This window comes from Triticum urartu, chromosome 7A (genome assembly GCF_056163025.1).
Source record: "Triticum urartu cultivar PI428250 chromosome 7A, HENAU_Tu73, whole genome shotgun sequence".
Classification (NCBI taxonomy): Eukaryota; Viridiplantae; Streptophyta; class Magnoliopsida; order Poales; family Poaceae; genus Triticum; species Triticum urartu.
Genome location: NC_141879.1, coordinates 436335865 through 436354211, shown reverse-complemented (window position 1 = coordinate 436354211; position 18347 = coordinate 436335865). Strand labels below are relative to the sequence as shown.

General features: G+C 42.4%; 2 protein-coding genes across 2 annotated transcripts; one reads left to right on the top strand and one right to left on the bottom strand.

Moving 5' to 3' along the window:
• The first annotated feature begins 6473 nt into the window (after window positions 1-6473).
• On the top strand, window positions 6474-12321 carry LSM2 (Small nuclear ribonucleoprotein family protein). Its single transcript, XM_048688331.2, has 3 exons — window positions 6474-6756; window positions 6828-6986; window positions 11983-12321. The coding sequence occupies exons 1-3, from the start codon at window positions 6754-6756 to the stop codon at window positions 12100-12102; spliced, it is 282 nt and encodes a 93-aa protein (XP_048544288.1). The 5' UTR covers window positions 6474-6753; the 3' UTR covers window positions 12103-12321.
• LOC147959860 (uncharacterized) lies at window positions 7405-8908 on the bottom strand. The gene is made up of 4 exons (XM_087537331.1): window positions 8793-8908; window positions 8623-8704; window positions 8062-8337; window positions 7405-7428 (listed from the first exon to the last, which is right to left on the bottom strand). Exons 1-4 carry the CDS (start codon window positions 8906-8908, stop codon window positions 7405-7407), a joined length of 498 nt encoding a protein of 165 aa, XP_087393457.1.
• Window positions 12322-18347: the final 6026 nt, after the last annotated feature.

The window sequence follows — 18347 nt, the reverse complement described above, 5'->3', positions numbered from 1 at the left end:
GTCACCGGTGCGACACCTTGATCTCCATCGTAGCATCATTGTCGTCTCGCCAATCTTATGCTTCTACGACTATCGCTACCGCTTAGTGATAAAGTAAAGCATTACAGGGCGATTGCATTGCATACAATAAAGCGACAACCATATGGCTCCTGCCGATTGCCGATAACTCGATTACAAAACATGATCATCTCATACAATAAAATTTAGCATCATGTCTTGACCAAATCACATCACAACATGCCCTGCAAAAACAAGTTAGACGTCCTCTACTTTGTTGTTGCTAGTTTTACGTGGCTGCTACGGGCTTAAGCAAGAACCAATCTTACCTACGCATCAAAACCACAACGATAGTTTGTCAAGTTGGTGCTGTTTTAACCTTCGCAAGGACCGGGCGTAGCCACACTCGGTTCAACTAAAGTTGGAGAAACTGTCACCCGCAAGCCACCTATGTGCAAAGCACGTCGGGAGAACCGGTCTCGCGTAAGCGTACGCGTAATGTTGGTCCGGGCCGCTTCGTCCAACAATACCGCCGAACCAAAGTATGACATGCTGGTAAGCAGTATGAATTATATCGCCCACAACTCACTTGTGTTCTACTCATGCATATAACATCAACACATAAAACCTAGGCTCGGATGCCACTGTTGGGAAACGTAGTAATTTCAAAAATTTCCTACGCACACGCAAGCTCATGGTGATGCATAGCAACGAGAGGGGAGAGTGTGATCTACGTACCCTTGTAGACCGACAGCGGAAGCGTTGTGACAACGCGGTTGATGTAGTCGTACGTCTTCACGATCTGACCGATCCAAGCACCGTTACTCCGGCACCTCCGAGTTCTTGGCACACATTCAGCTCGATGACGATCCCCGGGCTCCGATCCAGCAAAGCGTCGGGGAGGAGTTCTGTCAGCACGACGGCGTGGTGACGATCTTGATGTTCTACCATCGCAGGGCTTCGCCTAAGCACTGCTACAATATGACCGAGGTGGAATATGGTGGAGGGGGGCACCGCACACGGCTAAGGAACGATCACGAAGATCAACTTGTGTGTCTAGAGGTGCCCCCCTGCCCCCGTATATAAAGGAGCAAGGGGGAGGGGGCAGCCGGCCTAGGAGGGGGCGCGCCAAGGGGAGTCCTACTCCCACCGGGAGTAGGACTCCTTCCTTCCTTGTTGGAGTAGGAGAAGGGGAAAGAGGGGGAGAGGAAGAAGGAAAAGGGGGCTGCGCCCCTTGTCCAATTCGGACCAGAGGGGGGGCGCAGGCCTCCTTCCTTTTGGCCTCTCTCCTCTATTCCCGTATGGCCCAATAAGGCTCATATACTCCCCGGCGAATTCCCGTAACTCTCCGGTACTCCGAAAAATACCCGAATCACTCAGAACCTTTCCGATGTCTGAATATAGTTGTCCAATATATCGATCTTTACGTCTCGACCATTTCGAGACTCCTCGTCATGTCCCCGATCTCATCCGAGACTCCGAACTCCTTCGGTACATCAAAACTCATAAACTCATAATATAACTGTCATCGAAACCTTAAGCGTGCGGACCCTACGGTTCGAGAACAATGTAGACATGACCGAGACACGTCTCCGGTCAATAACCAATAGCGGAACCTGGATGCTCATATTGGCTCCTACATATTCTACGAAGATCTTTTATCGGTCAGACCGCATAACAACATACTTTGTTCCCTTTGTCATTGGTATGTTACTTGTCCGAGATTCGATTGTCGGTATCCCATATCTAATTCAATCTCGTTACCGGCAAGTCTCTTTACTCATTCCGTAATACATCATCTCACAACTAACTCATTAGTTGCAATGCTTGCAAGGCTTATGTGATGTGTATTACCGAGAGGGCCCAGAGATACCTCCCCGACAATCGGAGTGACAAATCCTAATCTCGAAATACGCCAACCCAACATGTACCTTTGGAGACACCTGTAGAGCACCTTTATAATCACCCAGTTACGTTGTGACGTTTGGTAGCACACAAAGTGTTCCTCCGGCAAACGGGAGTTGCATAATCTCATAGTCATAGGAACATGTATAAGTCATGAAGAAAGCAATAGCAACATACTAAACGATCAGGTGCTAAGCTAATGGAATGGGTCATGTCAATCAGATCATTCATCTAATGATGTGATCCTATTAATCAAATGACAACTCTTTGTCCATGGTTAGGAAACATAACCATCTTTGATTAACGAGCTAGTCAAGTAGAGGCATACTAGTGACACTCTGTTTGTCTATGTATTCACACATGTATTATGTTTCCGGTTAATACAATTCTAGCATGAATAATAAACATTTATCATGATATAAGGAAATAAATAATAACTTTATTATTGCCTCTAGGGCATATTTCCTTCACTTGTGATGTGGAAGAAATAAAACGACGGACTGCATAATAAAGGTCCATATCACAAGTGGCAATATAAAGTGACGTTCTTTTGCATTAAGATTTTGTGCATCCAACCATAAAAGCACATGACAACCTCTGCTTCCCTCTGCGAAGGGCCTATCTTTTATGGTGATCTTCACCTTTCCTTTTTTCATTTTATCCTTTGGCAAGCACAATGTATTGGAAAGATCCTGATATATATAGCTAATTGGATGTGAGTTTTCATGAACTATTATTGTTGACATTACCCTTGAGGTAAAAGGTTGGGAGGCAAAACTATAAGCCCCTATCTTTCTCTGTGTCCGACTAAAACTTCATACCCATAAATATTGCGTGAGTGTTAGCAATTGTGAAAGACTAAATGATAGTTATGTGGACTTGATGAAAAGCTCTTATATTGACTCTTTCTGATGTTACGATAAATTGCAATTGCTTCAATGGCCGAGATTATAGTTTGTTAGTTTTCAATGAAGTTTCTGATTCATACTTGAAATTGTGAATGAATTGGTACTTTAGCATAAGAAATCATATGACAATATATATATATATATATATATGTTGTTGTTATAAGAATGATCATGATGCCCTCATGTCCGTATTTTATTTTATCGACACCTCTATCTCTAAACATGTGGACATATTTTTCTATATCGGCTTCCGCTTGAGGACAAGCAAGGTCTAAGCTTGGGGGAGTTGATATGTCCATTTTGCATCATGCTTTTATATCGATATTTATTGCATTATGGGCTGTTATTACACATTATGTCACAATTCTTATGCCTATTCTCTCTTATTTTACAAGGTTTACATGAAGAGGGAGAATGCCGGCAGCTGAAATTCTGAGCTGGAAAAGGAGCAAATATTAGAGGCCTATTCTGCACATCTCCAAAAGTCCTGAAACTTCATGGGAGCACGTTTCAGAATATATAAAAAATATTGGGCGAAGGAAGTACTAGAGGGGGGCCATCCCACCATCCACGAGGGTGGGGGCGCGCCCCCTCCCTCATGGGCCCCCTGACAGCCCTCTGGTGCCATCTTCTGCTATATGAGGTCTTTCGTCCGGGAAAAAATTATAAGCAAGCTCACGAGACGAAACATCGCCGCCACGAGGCGGAACCTTGGCGGAACCAATCTAGGGCTCCGGTGGAGCTGTTCTGCCGGGGAAACTTCCCTCCGGGAGGGGAAAATCATCACCATTGTCATCACCATCGATCCTCTCATCGGGAGAGGGTCAATCTCCATCAACATCTTCACCAACACCATCTCATCTCAAACTCTAGTTCATCTCTTGTATCCAATCTTTGTCTCAAAACCTCAGATTGGTACCTGTGGGTTGCTAGTAGTGTTGATTACTCCTTGTAGTTGATGCTAGTTGGTTTATTCGGTGGAAGATCATATGTTCAGATCCTTTATGCATATTAATACCCCTCTGATTATGAACATGAATATGATTTGTGAGTAGTTACGTTTGTTCCTGAGGACATGGGAGAAGTCTTGCTATAAGTAGTCGTGTGAATTTGGTATTCGTTCGATATTTTGATGAGATGTATGTTGTCTTTCTTCTAATGGTGTCATGTGAACGTCGACTACATGACACTTCACCATTGTTTGGGCCTAGGGGAAGGCATTGGGAAGTAATAAGTAGATGATGTGTTGCTAGAGTGACAGAAGCTTAAACCCTAGTTTATGAGTTGTTTCGTAAGGGGCTGATTTGGATCCATATGTTTCATGCTATGGTTAGGTTTACCTTAATACTTCTTTTGTAGTTGCGGATGCTTACAATAGGGGTTAATCATAAGTGGGATGCTTGTCCAAGGAAGGGCGGTACCCAAGCACCGGTCCACCCACATATCAAATTATCAAAATACCGAACGCGAATCATATGAACGTGATGAAAACTAGCTTGACGATAATTCCCATGTGTCCTCGGGAGCACTTTCCTTTATATAAGAGTTTGTCTAGGCTTGTCCTTTGCCACAAAAAGGATTGGGCCATCTTGCTGCACCTTATTTACTTTTATTACTTGTTACCCGTTACAAATTACCTCATCACAAAACTATCTGCTACCGATAATTTTAGTGTTTGCAAAGAATACCTTACTGAAAACTGTTTATCATTTCCTTCTGCTCCTCATTGGGTTCGACACTCTTACTTATCGAAAGACCTACGATAGGTCCCCTATACTTGTGGGTCATCAGGATCTAACACAACAATCGCTGGTGCCATTGTCATGTGAAGGCACCTCAATGCATTTCGTTAAGTTGATGAATCCTTGTCGGATGTGAGCTTGGGGGAAATCGTTTTCTAGGGTTCCAGGGAGATAGAGGAACTCGGGAGCTAGGGTTCGTCTTGCAAACGGGGAAATTTCACCCCAAACCGTTTAGTGACACATCATTGTACCATTCATAATTCAATCGGCCTTATTACAACCAAAACCACCCTCGATGTGTCGCAAAGCCACTCAAAGGCTACATTTACCCTTTTATTAACTATGGTCCTATTGAAGTGGATTCGGGGTGAAAAGTATAATTTTCTGAAATCACTAGTTGGAGGGTACCCGTTACAAAAAACACTCTCATCTTCTCTTATGGTGACGAGTGGCTCACTGCATGTGTAACACTTGTCGCAACCTGAGAGTTTCATGTTTTTTCTAAATGTATTACCTCTTGAACCGTACACCCAAATAGTTTTTATCGTTGTGTTTCTCGCATCGAGATCCTCTAAAATAGATCCCATGTTAATAAGTTTGGACAAATTCCCCTCCTAAAAAAATGGAAACAAAGAAATGGAAAAAACGACAAACAGAAACCCGGAAAGACAACCGTACTTTTCACTTTTCGTGAACCATTTCCAAGAAGGATAGTTGTGCTTCTCACAGAAGCACAAGTATGCTTTTTTACTTTTCAAAAAGCAAAGTTGTGATTTCTATGCTTCCTGATAGTGAAAAACACGTCAGCGCTTCACTGTGAAGCACAACTCTACTTTTTTCACACGGAGTGCTTCACATGATAGAAAAAGACAAAATAGTTTTTTTCCCACAAAAACATAGGAAAAAACAAGCAAAATCCACTCCAAACCAAAAAAATAATCCAAAATGCATGCAGAAATGAATAAAAAAGACGTCCCCACAGGTGTGCCAACCGCGCGACATGTGACGGCGGCCGGGTGCACCATTTGTCAATGCAGGAGTGTCCCGGGTGCCCCTTAGAGGTCCTCGTGAAGGGGGTACCCTCCAGTTAGTCGCCAGAGCTATGTATCACCCATTGCGAGGTGAAGTTCAGTCTCGCCTTTCGTGAGCGCTCTACTGGGCCGGCCCTTTACTGTAGGACAAGGTTTTTCTGTTTCTCATGTTATGCACAATTTTGTTCTGTTTTTTCTTTTCTTTGTTTTTTTGTCAGTTTTCTTTCTTCTTTCTATTTTTCACCTGTTTTCTTCTGTTTATTTTCAAAAAAAATTCAACACGTGTCTACTCTTCTTTAGACAGAATGTACATTTATTATACACGCTTAACATTTTTCAAAAATACATTTTCCCAATATATGCCTTTGATGTCTACTTTTTTCATGTATGTTGTACATTTTTCCTATACACTAGGAACATTCTTTTATACCAATTTCACATTTTTATACATAATTAACATTTTTTCTATGTTTTGATGTCTACTTTTTTTCATGTATGTTTTACATTTCGATGTTTTCATGTCCGTTGTACATTTTGTCGTATACATTAGGAATATTTTTATAGATGTTTAACATTTTTTAGATACCTGGTTAACGTTGTTTTTATAATATCACGTGCATTTTTTTGAATCACGTGAACATGTTTTTGTTACTACATGTATTCAAAAATTGTTCACATTTTTGAACGTTTTCAATATTTTTTTAATTTCCTGAACTTAATTGAAAATTTAAGTTTTGTAGGTAATATTGAAAATTTTAAGTTGTATATAAAACAAAAAAAAGATAAAACTCGCCGAGCAGTATGTGGGTCGGCCCATTTACCAGGCTCCCCTGAAGAGTTGCTGCTTCCTTGAAGAAGTCGTTCCCCCCGGTGAAAAGAATCGCCGAAACAGCGGTCGGATTTGCTCAAAAACAAAAGTTAGTCGGTCGTTCCCATATACTCCATTAACAGCAGGTTGGGCCTTGTCCGCCCAATCAGCCCGCGACGCTAGCCTAGGGTTCTCGTCGTCCGTCTCCCAGAAACCAGAGTCCCTCCCACTCAATCTCCCTCTCCCCCCTTCACGACCCCCATCCGGCGGCGGCGCCCCAACCCCGTCAACCACCGTCTGGCTCTGCCGACCAGCGTCCTGCCCCCCTCCGGCGGATCGGCGGCGAGCTTTCTGAAGCCAATATGGTGAGTAGCTCAGGCTTTTGAGCCAGGTCCTGAAGCCGGCATGGTTGATTTGATGCTCGTTTGTTGTACAGCTGTTCTTCTCCTACTTCAAGGAGCTCGTCGGGAAGGAGGTTACGGTCGAGCTCAAGAACGACCTGGCCATCCGCGGCACGCTCCACTCGGTGGATCAGTACCTCAACATCAAGCTCGAGAACACTCGGGTCGTCGACCAGGACAAGTATCCCCACATGGTATGACCATCTTCATCCGGCTTATGCCAGTGCTTAATTAGTCAATGCCTATAAGCTGCCTGCCTGTTTTAGTAGAGCGCTGTATGGATCGCTTGATTCCCTAGATGAAGACTAACCCAATATCTTGCTGCTTAGGTGATTGTTTTTGTGTCATACTCTTGTTATAGGCTGCAAGGTGCGTTCGTTGACTTAGGAAACACAGGGTAGTGGTTGGTTCATATGTTGGGATCATAGACTTGCGATTCCAGATTCTTGGTGCAATGGTTAAGGTTTTATCTTGGAAGTTAAGACCAAAGAGTAGGTTTAAGCAAGCAATCTAATTGTAAGTTATATACCAGTGATGGTTGCGCTGCGTCATCTCGACTTCCTAGCAGTCTACCTTAATATCATTAGTTAGAGCTCAATTCAGGGGTGTTGTCTAAATGGATGCTATCCACGCTTCCTGAAAAACATACAATTTTAGTCTAAAGCTCTAAAGACATGGTAGAAATAATAAGGCATAACGTGTGCGACCTGATTATATTCTGTATATTCTATATGCTGATTCAGTTAAAGTCTTAAACGAGTGTCTCTAGTGGGTCTCTGTGTTATGTTTCACATACCTCATATGTTGATTCGGTTAAGTTTTAAACTAGGGCCTCTAGTGTTAACCAGACATGGTTAGCTCATGCTGTACCAAAAAATCTGGTAGTACTCGTTTGATCTTGGTACGTTAAGCTTCTTGAAATAACAATGCCAGGTAATTTCATAAGGTTAAGATTCTAGCTGCATACATGCAACAAATTTTGTACTAGATTGGTAATGAGTGCTTCACCTGGTTTATAACATGTTATAGAAGGTGTTGTTACTACCGGCACAGGAAATGTTGGTCCCTTAATCCCAGTACACGTTACACATGTAACAATCTGAACAGTTGGAATTGAATTGTTGTGTGAACCTTGTTGTTTAAAAGCCAACATTGTGCTGGAATCAATGTTTGTAAGGCGAGGCGACGCCTTAGACACATACATATACAATATATGGCAGACAATTAGGAGATTTAACAACTAGCATTAACATAATAAACTGTACATACATATGTGTTTAAGGAATTGCGCATCTCTATCCTAATCTCCATGGATGCCTCGGGACACTTATCCACATCACTATAACCCCCAGAAAGGTGCTGCTTCAGCCTTCTCACTCCAGCATGGACTATCTTGCCACACAATGTACACTGGAGTAAATCTTTCCTCTCTAAATCTGGCCAGAACCCATACTTCCAAGCTGGATCATCGGATGTAGCTCTTCTCCTAGGATCGTTGAATAGATCATAAGCATTACCAGCCACAGGATCCATGAGGACAACTGGCTACTGCAGCAACACTGAGAGAAGGCCCAATCAGCCATGAAATAAAAAGAGAGAAGAGCCAAATCACTAGAGCAACCAGATCAAACATGGGGAAGGAGAGAAGAGGTGGTGGGGCTGCTGCCTTGTGGATGGAGAAGCAGATTTGGGAGGAAATGGATGCAGAGGAGAAGGAACAGGCAAGCAGCCAAGCACATCTAGCTACACTGCAGGGAGAAACAGAGTATTGGAGGGGTGGAATAAAAGCAGAGAAGGGCAGGTGAGAAGCGAGACTAGAATGGGAGTCACACCTTGCTGTTGCTCCAGAGGAGGAGGGGGAGCTGAGCCCGGAGAGGAGAGGCACAGATCGGAGCCATGGAGGAAGGAGCCGCTGCCAAAGGTCAGAGAGGAGAAAAGGAATCCCTTTCGCGTGGATTGGACGATTGGTTCGATCCTCTCTCCCACCCTCCACCTTGTACCTGTTTGCAGTTGTGCGTGGGCCCAATCTTTCCTGCGGAAGTTTCCCGCTCGGTTCACTCTTCCTCGCATGGGAGCAGCCAAAGGCATCTGAATGGCCCAAGGCGCCACCTTGCATGCCTAGGAAGATGATTCATATACCCTATGGTCTAAAGTGAATGCTTTACAAAGCTGTCTAGGGCAGGCTCGACGTCTTGCCATCGGAGGGTGCCCTGTCGTCGCCTTACAGACGCCTTTAAAACAATGTCTGGAATATTTTTTTCTCCATACGACCAAATGGGCGATGCATGCCATTTTGGATAGAATATAATGCACTGATCTAGTATTGTATATCTGTAGTTGTCCTTTTGGGCAGGTAAGTTGAACTACTGATATTCTGTGGAGGTATTTCAGAGTGGATACCCTTTTGAACTGCTCTCATTGGTATTTAGAGTAGATAACCATTAGTGAAGATTGCTTGTTACTAGAAGCGTGCGGGTGCTATGCCGCACCGCTTGCCTCCGAGCGTCTCACTGGTTGCTTCAGTGTTCCTTGTATTGGTAGAACACGGTCAGCCACACACACAAGAACAAAGGCCTAGGCAACACAAGAAGTCAAGAACAAAGAAACCGAAGGACTCCAACCAACAAACGCAAAGAAATAACAACAAAATCTTAAGACACCGCCCCTAATAAAGTGACAGACCGCACCATGCTCCCCAATGCAAGAACACACAGCACGTGCGCACCATCGCAACAACCATAACCCCCAAAGATCCATCAAATCAAAATGGAAACACGTCGCCCAAAACCCATCGACCAAACACCCTCGCGTTCAGCCCTCCCTCAAATTCCCATTTGTTTTATTGAGGAATCACTCTTGATCCTCTAAAGTCTCTTCTCCGTCTATAACTCAAAGTCCATCTGTCTCTCGTGGAAGCGCTTTAGAGTGATCAACATTGAATCTCAGGATTCAGAATGACATGACCTCTCCTCATTGCCTATCCCCAAACCAAACCAAAACTAAAAGAAGGATCACAACAAAAGGGAAAATCAAGGATGGTTAATGAACTAATCGAAATGCAGTCACACGACATGAAGTAGTTCCTACACATACTCGCTGGACTCGCAACATATTCTGGTGGCCTCGGTGATGTGGAACCCAACCTTGGGCTCCATGATGCCGACATTGAACTTGGCCTTCTTCCCCTCCTTCATCCTTGGCAAGTTGAGCTATCTGTACCTATACCACCAAAATCAGCACCCACGAGGCCAAGAAATCATTTATCCGTTGTGGCGGCATTACACCGGTTCAGAGTGTCAACGGTGAATAGAAGGTGGTGAACCCGGTGAGCTTGAAGGCCATGCTGAAACAGTCGAGGTCCAGCACGAAGGAGCGGACGACGTCTACACTCCGCCTAATCTTATTGATGCAATAGGTCGAGGTTCAACACGGAGGAGCGGACGACGTCCACTTTGCCCAATCTCGTTGATGCAATAGGTGCGGAAGAGCACGGACTTGAAGGGAAGCTAGAATAGAAAGATAGAGTGACACAACAGTCGAGTGAACCGACGCCATAGTTTTCGGTCGCAAGTAGCAAAGTGACCCTTCTCGTCTCTCCTAAGGACCCCAATTAAGCAAACACATGTGCAGCAGACACACACCGCCGAAAAGGGCAACTAAGTGACACGGGACATCATATTGGGCTAGGTGTAACAAGTGTCCGGTAGGGGTGGGCAGAAAAACCGTGAACCGAAAACTGGATCGAGAAAACCAAGGCCAAAGTCGAAAAAGGTTAGCAATGTTCAAAACCGAACTTAGCTCATTGGACTCAGATATTGCATCAAGGCCTAGCAAACTAAGCCGAATAGGCAATAGCCCATCTACCAACTACACCTACGTAGCCTTACATCTGCCCAAACGTACGCAACCCCCAATCGTAATGCGTTCCATTCTAAACCGTAGCACGGCCACCTCCGTTCTCCTACCTCGCATAGTCCCAGTAATCGCCAGCGTCCATGACTTGTACGCGGCTGTGGCCATGGCTCCTTCTGTCCTTCATGGCCGAAGGTTGTGCCTGGATCTCCTAACGCACAGTGTCCGGTCGTTCACATGGCTTCCACGTGCGATGGCCATGGCTCCTTCATGGTCGATGATAGCATTCATAGCACTCTCATAGCCTGCGGCTCGCCAACAACGATTTCTGGCATTTCCTTTCTCCTACCATTATTGCCAGTGCTTGATTTCTGCTCGTATGTTCCATCGTTTCTTGCTTATTAAGATTTGACTCCTGATTTGTTCCTCCCAGAAAATACCGGTCCTCTTCAGTCATGACCGAGGGCTGAACCAAGTTCTAGGTGCAAAAATCAATCGGTTTTGCATTTGTGGAGTAACCGACCAGTCATCACATACACGAAGGAACCAAATTTCTTTATTAATTGAAGAACTGAACTGATCGATTTGGTTAGACCAAACGCCTAGTCTAACGGACATCCCATGCAGTGACAAAAAGTAAATCCCATGTAGTGACCAAAGGGACCCATCGAGTGACCAAGTCAAAGTCGTGGGGCAAAATTTCAAATTGTACACCTTAATTGACTGTGAGAGCTTTAACCCCTACTCCCTCCGTCCTTGAAAGAGTGTACTTCCAACTTTGTTGGAGGGTCAAACTATCTCAAAGTTTGACCGAGTTTGTGCAAAATATATCAATGCTTGTGAAGCCAAATAGGTATATGACGAAAATATATTTTATCATGAGTCTAACGCTACTATTTTTTTTGCTGGGAATCTAATGCGACTAATTTGATAGCATAAATGTTAGTCTATTATTGTATAAATACGGTCAAACATAAAGAAGTTTGACTTTTCAACAAAGTTGGAAGTACACTCTTTCAAGGACAGAGGGAGTAGGTAGCTTATAGTGAATTAATAAAGGACGAGTGCATATAGGTATTCCCAAAGGGAAGTAAAGCTAGTATCATATAGTATAATGTTTTGTTGGCCGTGATAGTTGCCTGTATGTCAGATATCTTTCATGTCCGTGTTTGGTCACCAAACCATGTATGTTACGCCACTCTTGTCATGCTCGGCCGGTCAATTAGTATATCTGGAGAACACTCGGATGCATCTGTTCGTCGCTACTATGGAAACTAGTAAAGTAGTACTAACATTGATCTCATTTGCACACGCTAATCTGACAATTCCTGTTGGCAGCTATCGGTGCGGAACTGCTTCATCAGGGGATCTGTGGTGCGTTACGTCCTGCTTCCGCAGGATGGGGTTGACATCGACATCCTCCATGATGCCACCAGGAGGGAGGCACGGGGCGGCTGATTGATATAGTTTATTCTCTTTTCTCGGCCGTGAGATAATTCTAATCTGATTTGTGGAACTGGAACATGTATGGACTGACATCGGCATTGCTTAACTCTGCCTGTGGTACACTTGCAGTGCAAATTATCCAATGTTACATATGTCAATGTGGTATTATCAAAGAGCAACAACCAAGCATTGCCATGCTGTGCTGCTGGTGTTGATGCAAATTTCGATTGACGTCGTTAGATCAGGTCCTTTGGTTGTTTGAGATTCTTCAGGCTCCCTTTGGAACGCCTAATATTTCTGGGCGACTCTACTGAAAACTGTGGCCTGTGTGACGTTCCCTGAAATTTCCTGAGACTCGAGCTTTGTTGTTGCGTGTTTTCCCATGGTTGCTTGGGCAATGTTGCTGAGAAGTGCTAACGTTGTTGGCATGTACTGGCATGCTGCTGACTGAGTGGTCAAAGATGGATGAGTAGAGCGCATGGTTTGGTTGGGAATCAGGTTGAGTGCGACCTGTACTTAAAGCGAAGTACAAACACTGCTGGAAGCAAAAGATGGGCATTTTAACCTTTTACAGTTGGTGATGAGATGACGCCACCATCCCTCTTTCGTGTGTCTGTCTGTGTAAGATGTTGGTAGTAATTTAATTTGGGTGGTGGTACTATACTAAACAAGTGGTAGTAGTATTAACGGTGACTTGTACTCTACTCCTGCGCTTTGTTGCTCCCAAGCAAAGCACCTAGAGATGCTAATTTCCTCGAGAGAAAGAGAAAAGTAAGGTGTAGTGTGGGTCGAGAGAATGATACACGTTTCCCTCTGCTAGCATCAGGAGACGCGTGCAACAAGGTCAGGAGACTTGTACAATAAGATGATGTAAGCATGCGGTAAGAATTAAAGTGATATTATATTTCAAAAATGATAAATACATGACGTCGGGTACGAGCATACGGCAGATCGAACTTTTTTATGGCAATTCCAGTAATGTAGAGATAACAAGTTAGTTGACACACACAACAATTTCTATCAAAAATAAATTGAAGCACGAAGTTACTATACTTGCCAACTAAAATTGTCATCCTCGCGTCACTAAACTTATCATCGAAAGCGTTAGATTTGCCATATGCTCGTACATGATGTTCGGGCGTTACCAGATTTCTTATATTTTTGTTGAGTTGGATGAGAGATAAAAGTAGAGAGAAGGGAAGTTGTAGATTAAAATATAATTACAACACGAACTCTAAGGTAAAATGTGAGTGTAAGTTAAAACAAATACATATATATTGTGTAGTTTACTAGGTGTCGGTTTTTAGTTTCACGTATTATGTTTGTTGTAGTCGTGTACTATCGTCTTACTCCCTCCGTTCCAAATTACTCGTCGCAGAAATGGATGTATTTAGAACTAAAATACATCTAGATACATCCATACCTACGATAAGTAATTCGGAACGGAGAGAGTACATTATAGGACGGAGTAGTAGTTTCTTTCTTTTTGCAAAAAAGACTAAAGGCACAAATCCTTAAAAAAAACTTATACAAATTAGAAAATATATCGAGATACTTGAGGATGTCGATGTCTTCTTCCTCTTGCATCTATCAGTGGGCAATGTGAGCAAAGTTTGCTACACCTCCGTCTCAGCATATCAAACTTGTTTAAATCAAGGAGGTTGTGTAAGCAGTGGCCTTGGAAGTCGTCGATGTAGACCAGAAGATGTCGGCACTCATAGTTTACGTTGCAAGTCGCTGTCCCGGAGAAGAAAATACAAAGTGAGCTGATACGTCTCCAACGTATCTACTTTTCCTAACACTTTTCCTCTTGTTCTGGACTCTAATTTGCATGATTTGAATGAAATTAACCCCGGACTGACGTTGTTTTCAACAGAACTATCATGGTGTTGTTTTTGTGCAGAAATAAAAGTTCTCGGAATGGAACGAAACTTTGCGAAGAATTTTAATATAAATAAAGAAAATTTCTGGAGCCAAGATCCATCGGAGGGGGGGGGGGCACCTGGGTGGGCACAACCCACCAGGGCGCGCCCAGGTGGGTTGTCCTCACCTGGTGGCCCCGCAGACCTCAACCCTGATAGCCCTGGTGGGTTGTGCCCACCCAGGTGGCCCCGCAGACCTCAATCCTGATACTATAAAATCACATATTTGAAGAAAAAATCAGGAAGAAAGAATTATCGCGATCCACGAAATGAAGCCGCCGTCACCTCCTGTTCTTCATCGCGAGGCCAGATCTGGAGTCCGTTTGGGGCTCCGGAGAGGGGGATCTTCGTTCTTCGTCATCACCAACCCTTCTCCATCGCCAATTCCATGATGCTCCCCACCGGGAGTGAGTAATTCCTTCGTAGGTTGCCTGGCCGGTGAGGAGTTGGATGAGATTCATCATGTAATCTAGTTAGTTTTGTTAGAGCTTGATCCCTAGTATCCACTATGTTTTGAGATTGTTGTTGCTATGAGTTTGCCATGCTTAATGCTTGTCACTTTGGGCCCGGGTGCTATGAGTTTTGTTAGGGCTTAATGCTTATCACCATTATATCCACATGTTCTAGATCCGATCTTGCAAGTTATAGTCACCTACTACGTGTTATGATCCGGCAACCCCGGAATGACAATAGTCGGGACCACTCCCGGTGATGACCGTAGTTTGAGGAGTTCATGTATTCACCGTGTGTTAATGCTTTGTCCTGGTTCTCTATTAAAAGGAGGCCTTAATATCCCTTAGTTTCCAATTGGACCCTGCTGCCACGGGAGGGTAGGACAAAAGATGTCATGCAAGTTCTTTCCATAAGCACGTATGACTATTTACGGAATACATGCCAACATTATATTTATGAACTGGAGCTAGTGCCGTATCGTCCTAGGTTATGACTGTCACATGATGAATATCACCCAACAAATTACCGACCCAATGCCTATGAATTTATCTTATATTGTTCTTGCTAAGTTACTACTGCTATCGTTACTGTTGCACTTGCTACAAAATTACTGCTATCATTGTTACCATTGCTATTGCTATTGCTATTGTCACTAATGTCAAAACTATCATATTACTTTGCTACTGATCATGTTGCTGCAGATAATTAATCTCCAGGTGTGGTTGAATTGACAACTCAGCTGCTAATACCTTCAAATATTCTTTGGCTCCCCTTGTGTCGAATCTATAAATTTGGGTTGAATACTCTACCCTCAAAAACTGTTGCAATCCCCTATACTTGTGGGTTATGAAGACCTTTTTCTGGCGTCGTTGCCGGGGAGCATAGCTATATTTGTTGAGTCACTTGGGATTATTATCAATTTATCACTATGAAGGATGCTAAGACTAAGATTTATCCCTCTAAGAAGAGGGGAGGTAAGGAACTACCATCCAGTTCTGCTTTAGATTCACCTTCTGTTATAAGTAAACTTGCAACACCACCACATGCAATCAATTCTGATATGTCGCAAGTTATTGATGATGCTACTTCTGCTATGGATAATGCTTATGATGATGCTAGTACCTTGCTTGATGATAATGATGTGCCACTTGGTGATTTTCTTGATGAACAAATTGCTAGAGTAAGACAACATGATGTTGTTGAATCTGATGATGAGCTTGAAACTGAAACTCCTGAAACACTTGCTAGAACTAGCCCTCTGAGATATGAATTGGATAAGGTACCGGAAGGTTATGTTATGAATGATGAGACAACTAGAGTTCTTGCTTGTAAGGATAGAGATGATTTAGAGAAATTACTATGCAAGTATAAAGAAAAATATCTGAATGCTAGAATGAAATATGATCTTAAGTTTGCTACTTCACCTATCTTTATTGACGATAAGGATTATGAATTCTCTGTCGACCCAGAGTTAATTACTTTGGTTGAATCTGATCATTTCCATGGTTGTGAAACTGAAACTGTTGTGGCACATCTTACTAAGTTGAATGACATAGCCACCCTTTTTACTCATGATGAGAAGATTCGTTATTACTTTATTCTTAAATTATTTCTGTTCTCATTAAAGGGTGATGCTAAAGCTTGGTACAGTACTCTTGCTCCTGGTTGTGTGCGTAGTCCCCGGGATATGGTTTATCACTTCTCTGAAAAATATTTCCCTGCTCATAAGAAACAAGCTGCTTTATAGAAAATATTTAACTTCGTGCAAATTAAAGAAGAGAGTCTCCCACAAGCTTAGGGGAGGCTTTGCCAGTTACTTAATGCTTTGCCTGATCACCCTATTAAGGAAAATGAAATACTTGATATCTTCTATAATGGACTAACCGATGCTTCTAGGGATTTCCTAGATAGTTGTGCTGGTTGTGTTTTCAGGGAACGAACTGTTGGGCAAGCTGAAGAATTATTGAATAACATATTGAAAAATCATGATGATTGGACTCTTCCTGAACCACCGCTAAACCCACTCCGAAGAAGAGGGGTATATTATATCTCAGTCCTGAAGATATGCAAGAGGCAAAGAAATCCATGAAGGAAAATGGTATTAAAGCCGAGGATGTTAAAAATTTACCTCCTATCGAAGAAATACATGGGCTCAGTACACCACCACCTCCTAAGGTGGTAGAGGTAAATTCTTTTATGAAATTCAATGATAATGACAATCCTCACAATATGCACCCTAGCCAATGCCTTTATGAGTGTGAAAACTATATTAGAAAATAAGATCACTTTAATGCAAATGTTATGAAACAATTGAAATACAATTCTGACATGATTGCTCGCTTGAGTGACTTGTTATTTAGAATCTCAAATGATGTTAGAACAAGTTGCTAAATCTCAAAGAGAGTTGCTAGATGAAATGAATAATAATATACATGACTTTGCTGTTAGAGTTGCAACTAGAGGAGGTAAAATGACTCAGGAACCACTTTATCCCGAGGGACATCCAAAAAGAATTGAACAAGACTCTCAAAGAGCTAACACTAATGCACCTTGTCCTTCTAAAAAGAAGAAGAAAAAGAAAAACAATAGGACTTTGCATGCTTCTAGTGAACCTGAAGTAGAAAAACCTCCTGATAATGATAATGAAGTTTCTATCTCTGATGCTGAAACTCAACCTGGTAGTGAACACCCACCTTCTGATAATGAAAAAGATAATGATGGGGTTCATGAAAATACTCAACTAAATAGTAATGAACCAGACAATGATGTTGAGATAGAACCACCAGTTGATCTTGATAACCCACAACCTAAGAATACAAGATATGATAAAAGAGACTTTGTTGCTAGAAAACACGATAAAGAAAGAGAACCATGGGTTCAAAAACCTATGCCCTTTCCACCTAAGTCAACTAAAAAGAAAGATGATGAAGAATTTGAATGCTTTGCTGAAATGCCGAGGCCAGTCTTTTTGCGTACTCACTTGAATGATATCTTGAAAATGCTTCCTTATGCAAAGTATATGAAAGACATCATCACTAATAAGAGAAAAATACAGGAAGCTGAAATCTCCACCATGCTTGATGATTATACTTTTAAGGATGGAGTACCTAAAAAACTTGGAGATTCAGGAATACCAACTATATCTTGCTCCATCAAAAAGAATTATGTGAAAACTGCTTTATGTGATTTAGGAGCTGGTGTTGGTGTTATGCCTTTCTCTTTATATAAAAGACTTGATTTGAATAAACTCACACCTACTGAAATATCTTTGCAAATGGCTAGCAAATCAACTGCCATACCTATTGGTATTTGTGAGGATGTGCCCGTTGTTGTTGCTAATGTTACTATTTTGACTGACTTTGTTATACTAGAGATGCCCGAGGACGACAACATGTCGATTATCCTTGGTAGACCCTTCTTGAATACCGCAGGGGGCTGTTATTGATTGCAATAAAAGCAAAGTCACATTTCATGTCAATGGTAATGAGCATACGGTGCACTTTCCGAAGAAACAATTCCAAGTGAATGGTATTAATGTTATTGAAAAATCTCCGACAATCACTATTGGAAGTTTTCAAATACCTCAACCTACTGCCAAAAAGAAATATGAAATGCTTATTGTTGGGGACATTCATATCCCCGTTGAGGTAACTTAGTGATTTACGAAAGTTCTTCGGTTTCATGCTAATCGAAAATGGTTGTTAATAAGACCTGATCAACCTTACTAATGGATCATTTTTGAGAGGTATGAATTTAGTAAGCACTACCTTCTGTCCCTGCCTTTTGTTTTCTATTTTTATGAGTTAAATAAAATAAAATGCCATGTTTTGTCTGTTTTCTGAATTTCCCGTGCAATAAAAAATGACCCAAAAATAAAGTTCT

Bases quoted from the DNA above. Each gene is read 5' to 3' on its own strand.
- LSM2 (XM_048688331.2), top strand. The intron at 6,987-11,982 runs GTATGACCATCT...TCCTGTTGGCAG, and splicing joins AGGACAAGTATCCCCACATG to CTATCGGTGCGGAACTGCTT.
- LOC147959860 (XM_087537331.1), bottom strand. From the start codon at position 8,908: ATGCAAGGTGGCGCCTTGGGCCATTCAGATGCCTTTGGCTGCTCCCAT. The intron at 8,338-8,622 runs GTGACTCCCATT...TTGCTGCAGTAG, and splicing joins CTCTGGAGCAACAGCAAGGT to CCAGTTGTCCTCATGGATCC. The intron at 7,429-8,061 runs GTATGTACAGTT...TATGTTTTTCAG, and splicing joins GCAATTCCTTAAACACATAT to GAAGCGTGGATAGCATCCAT.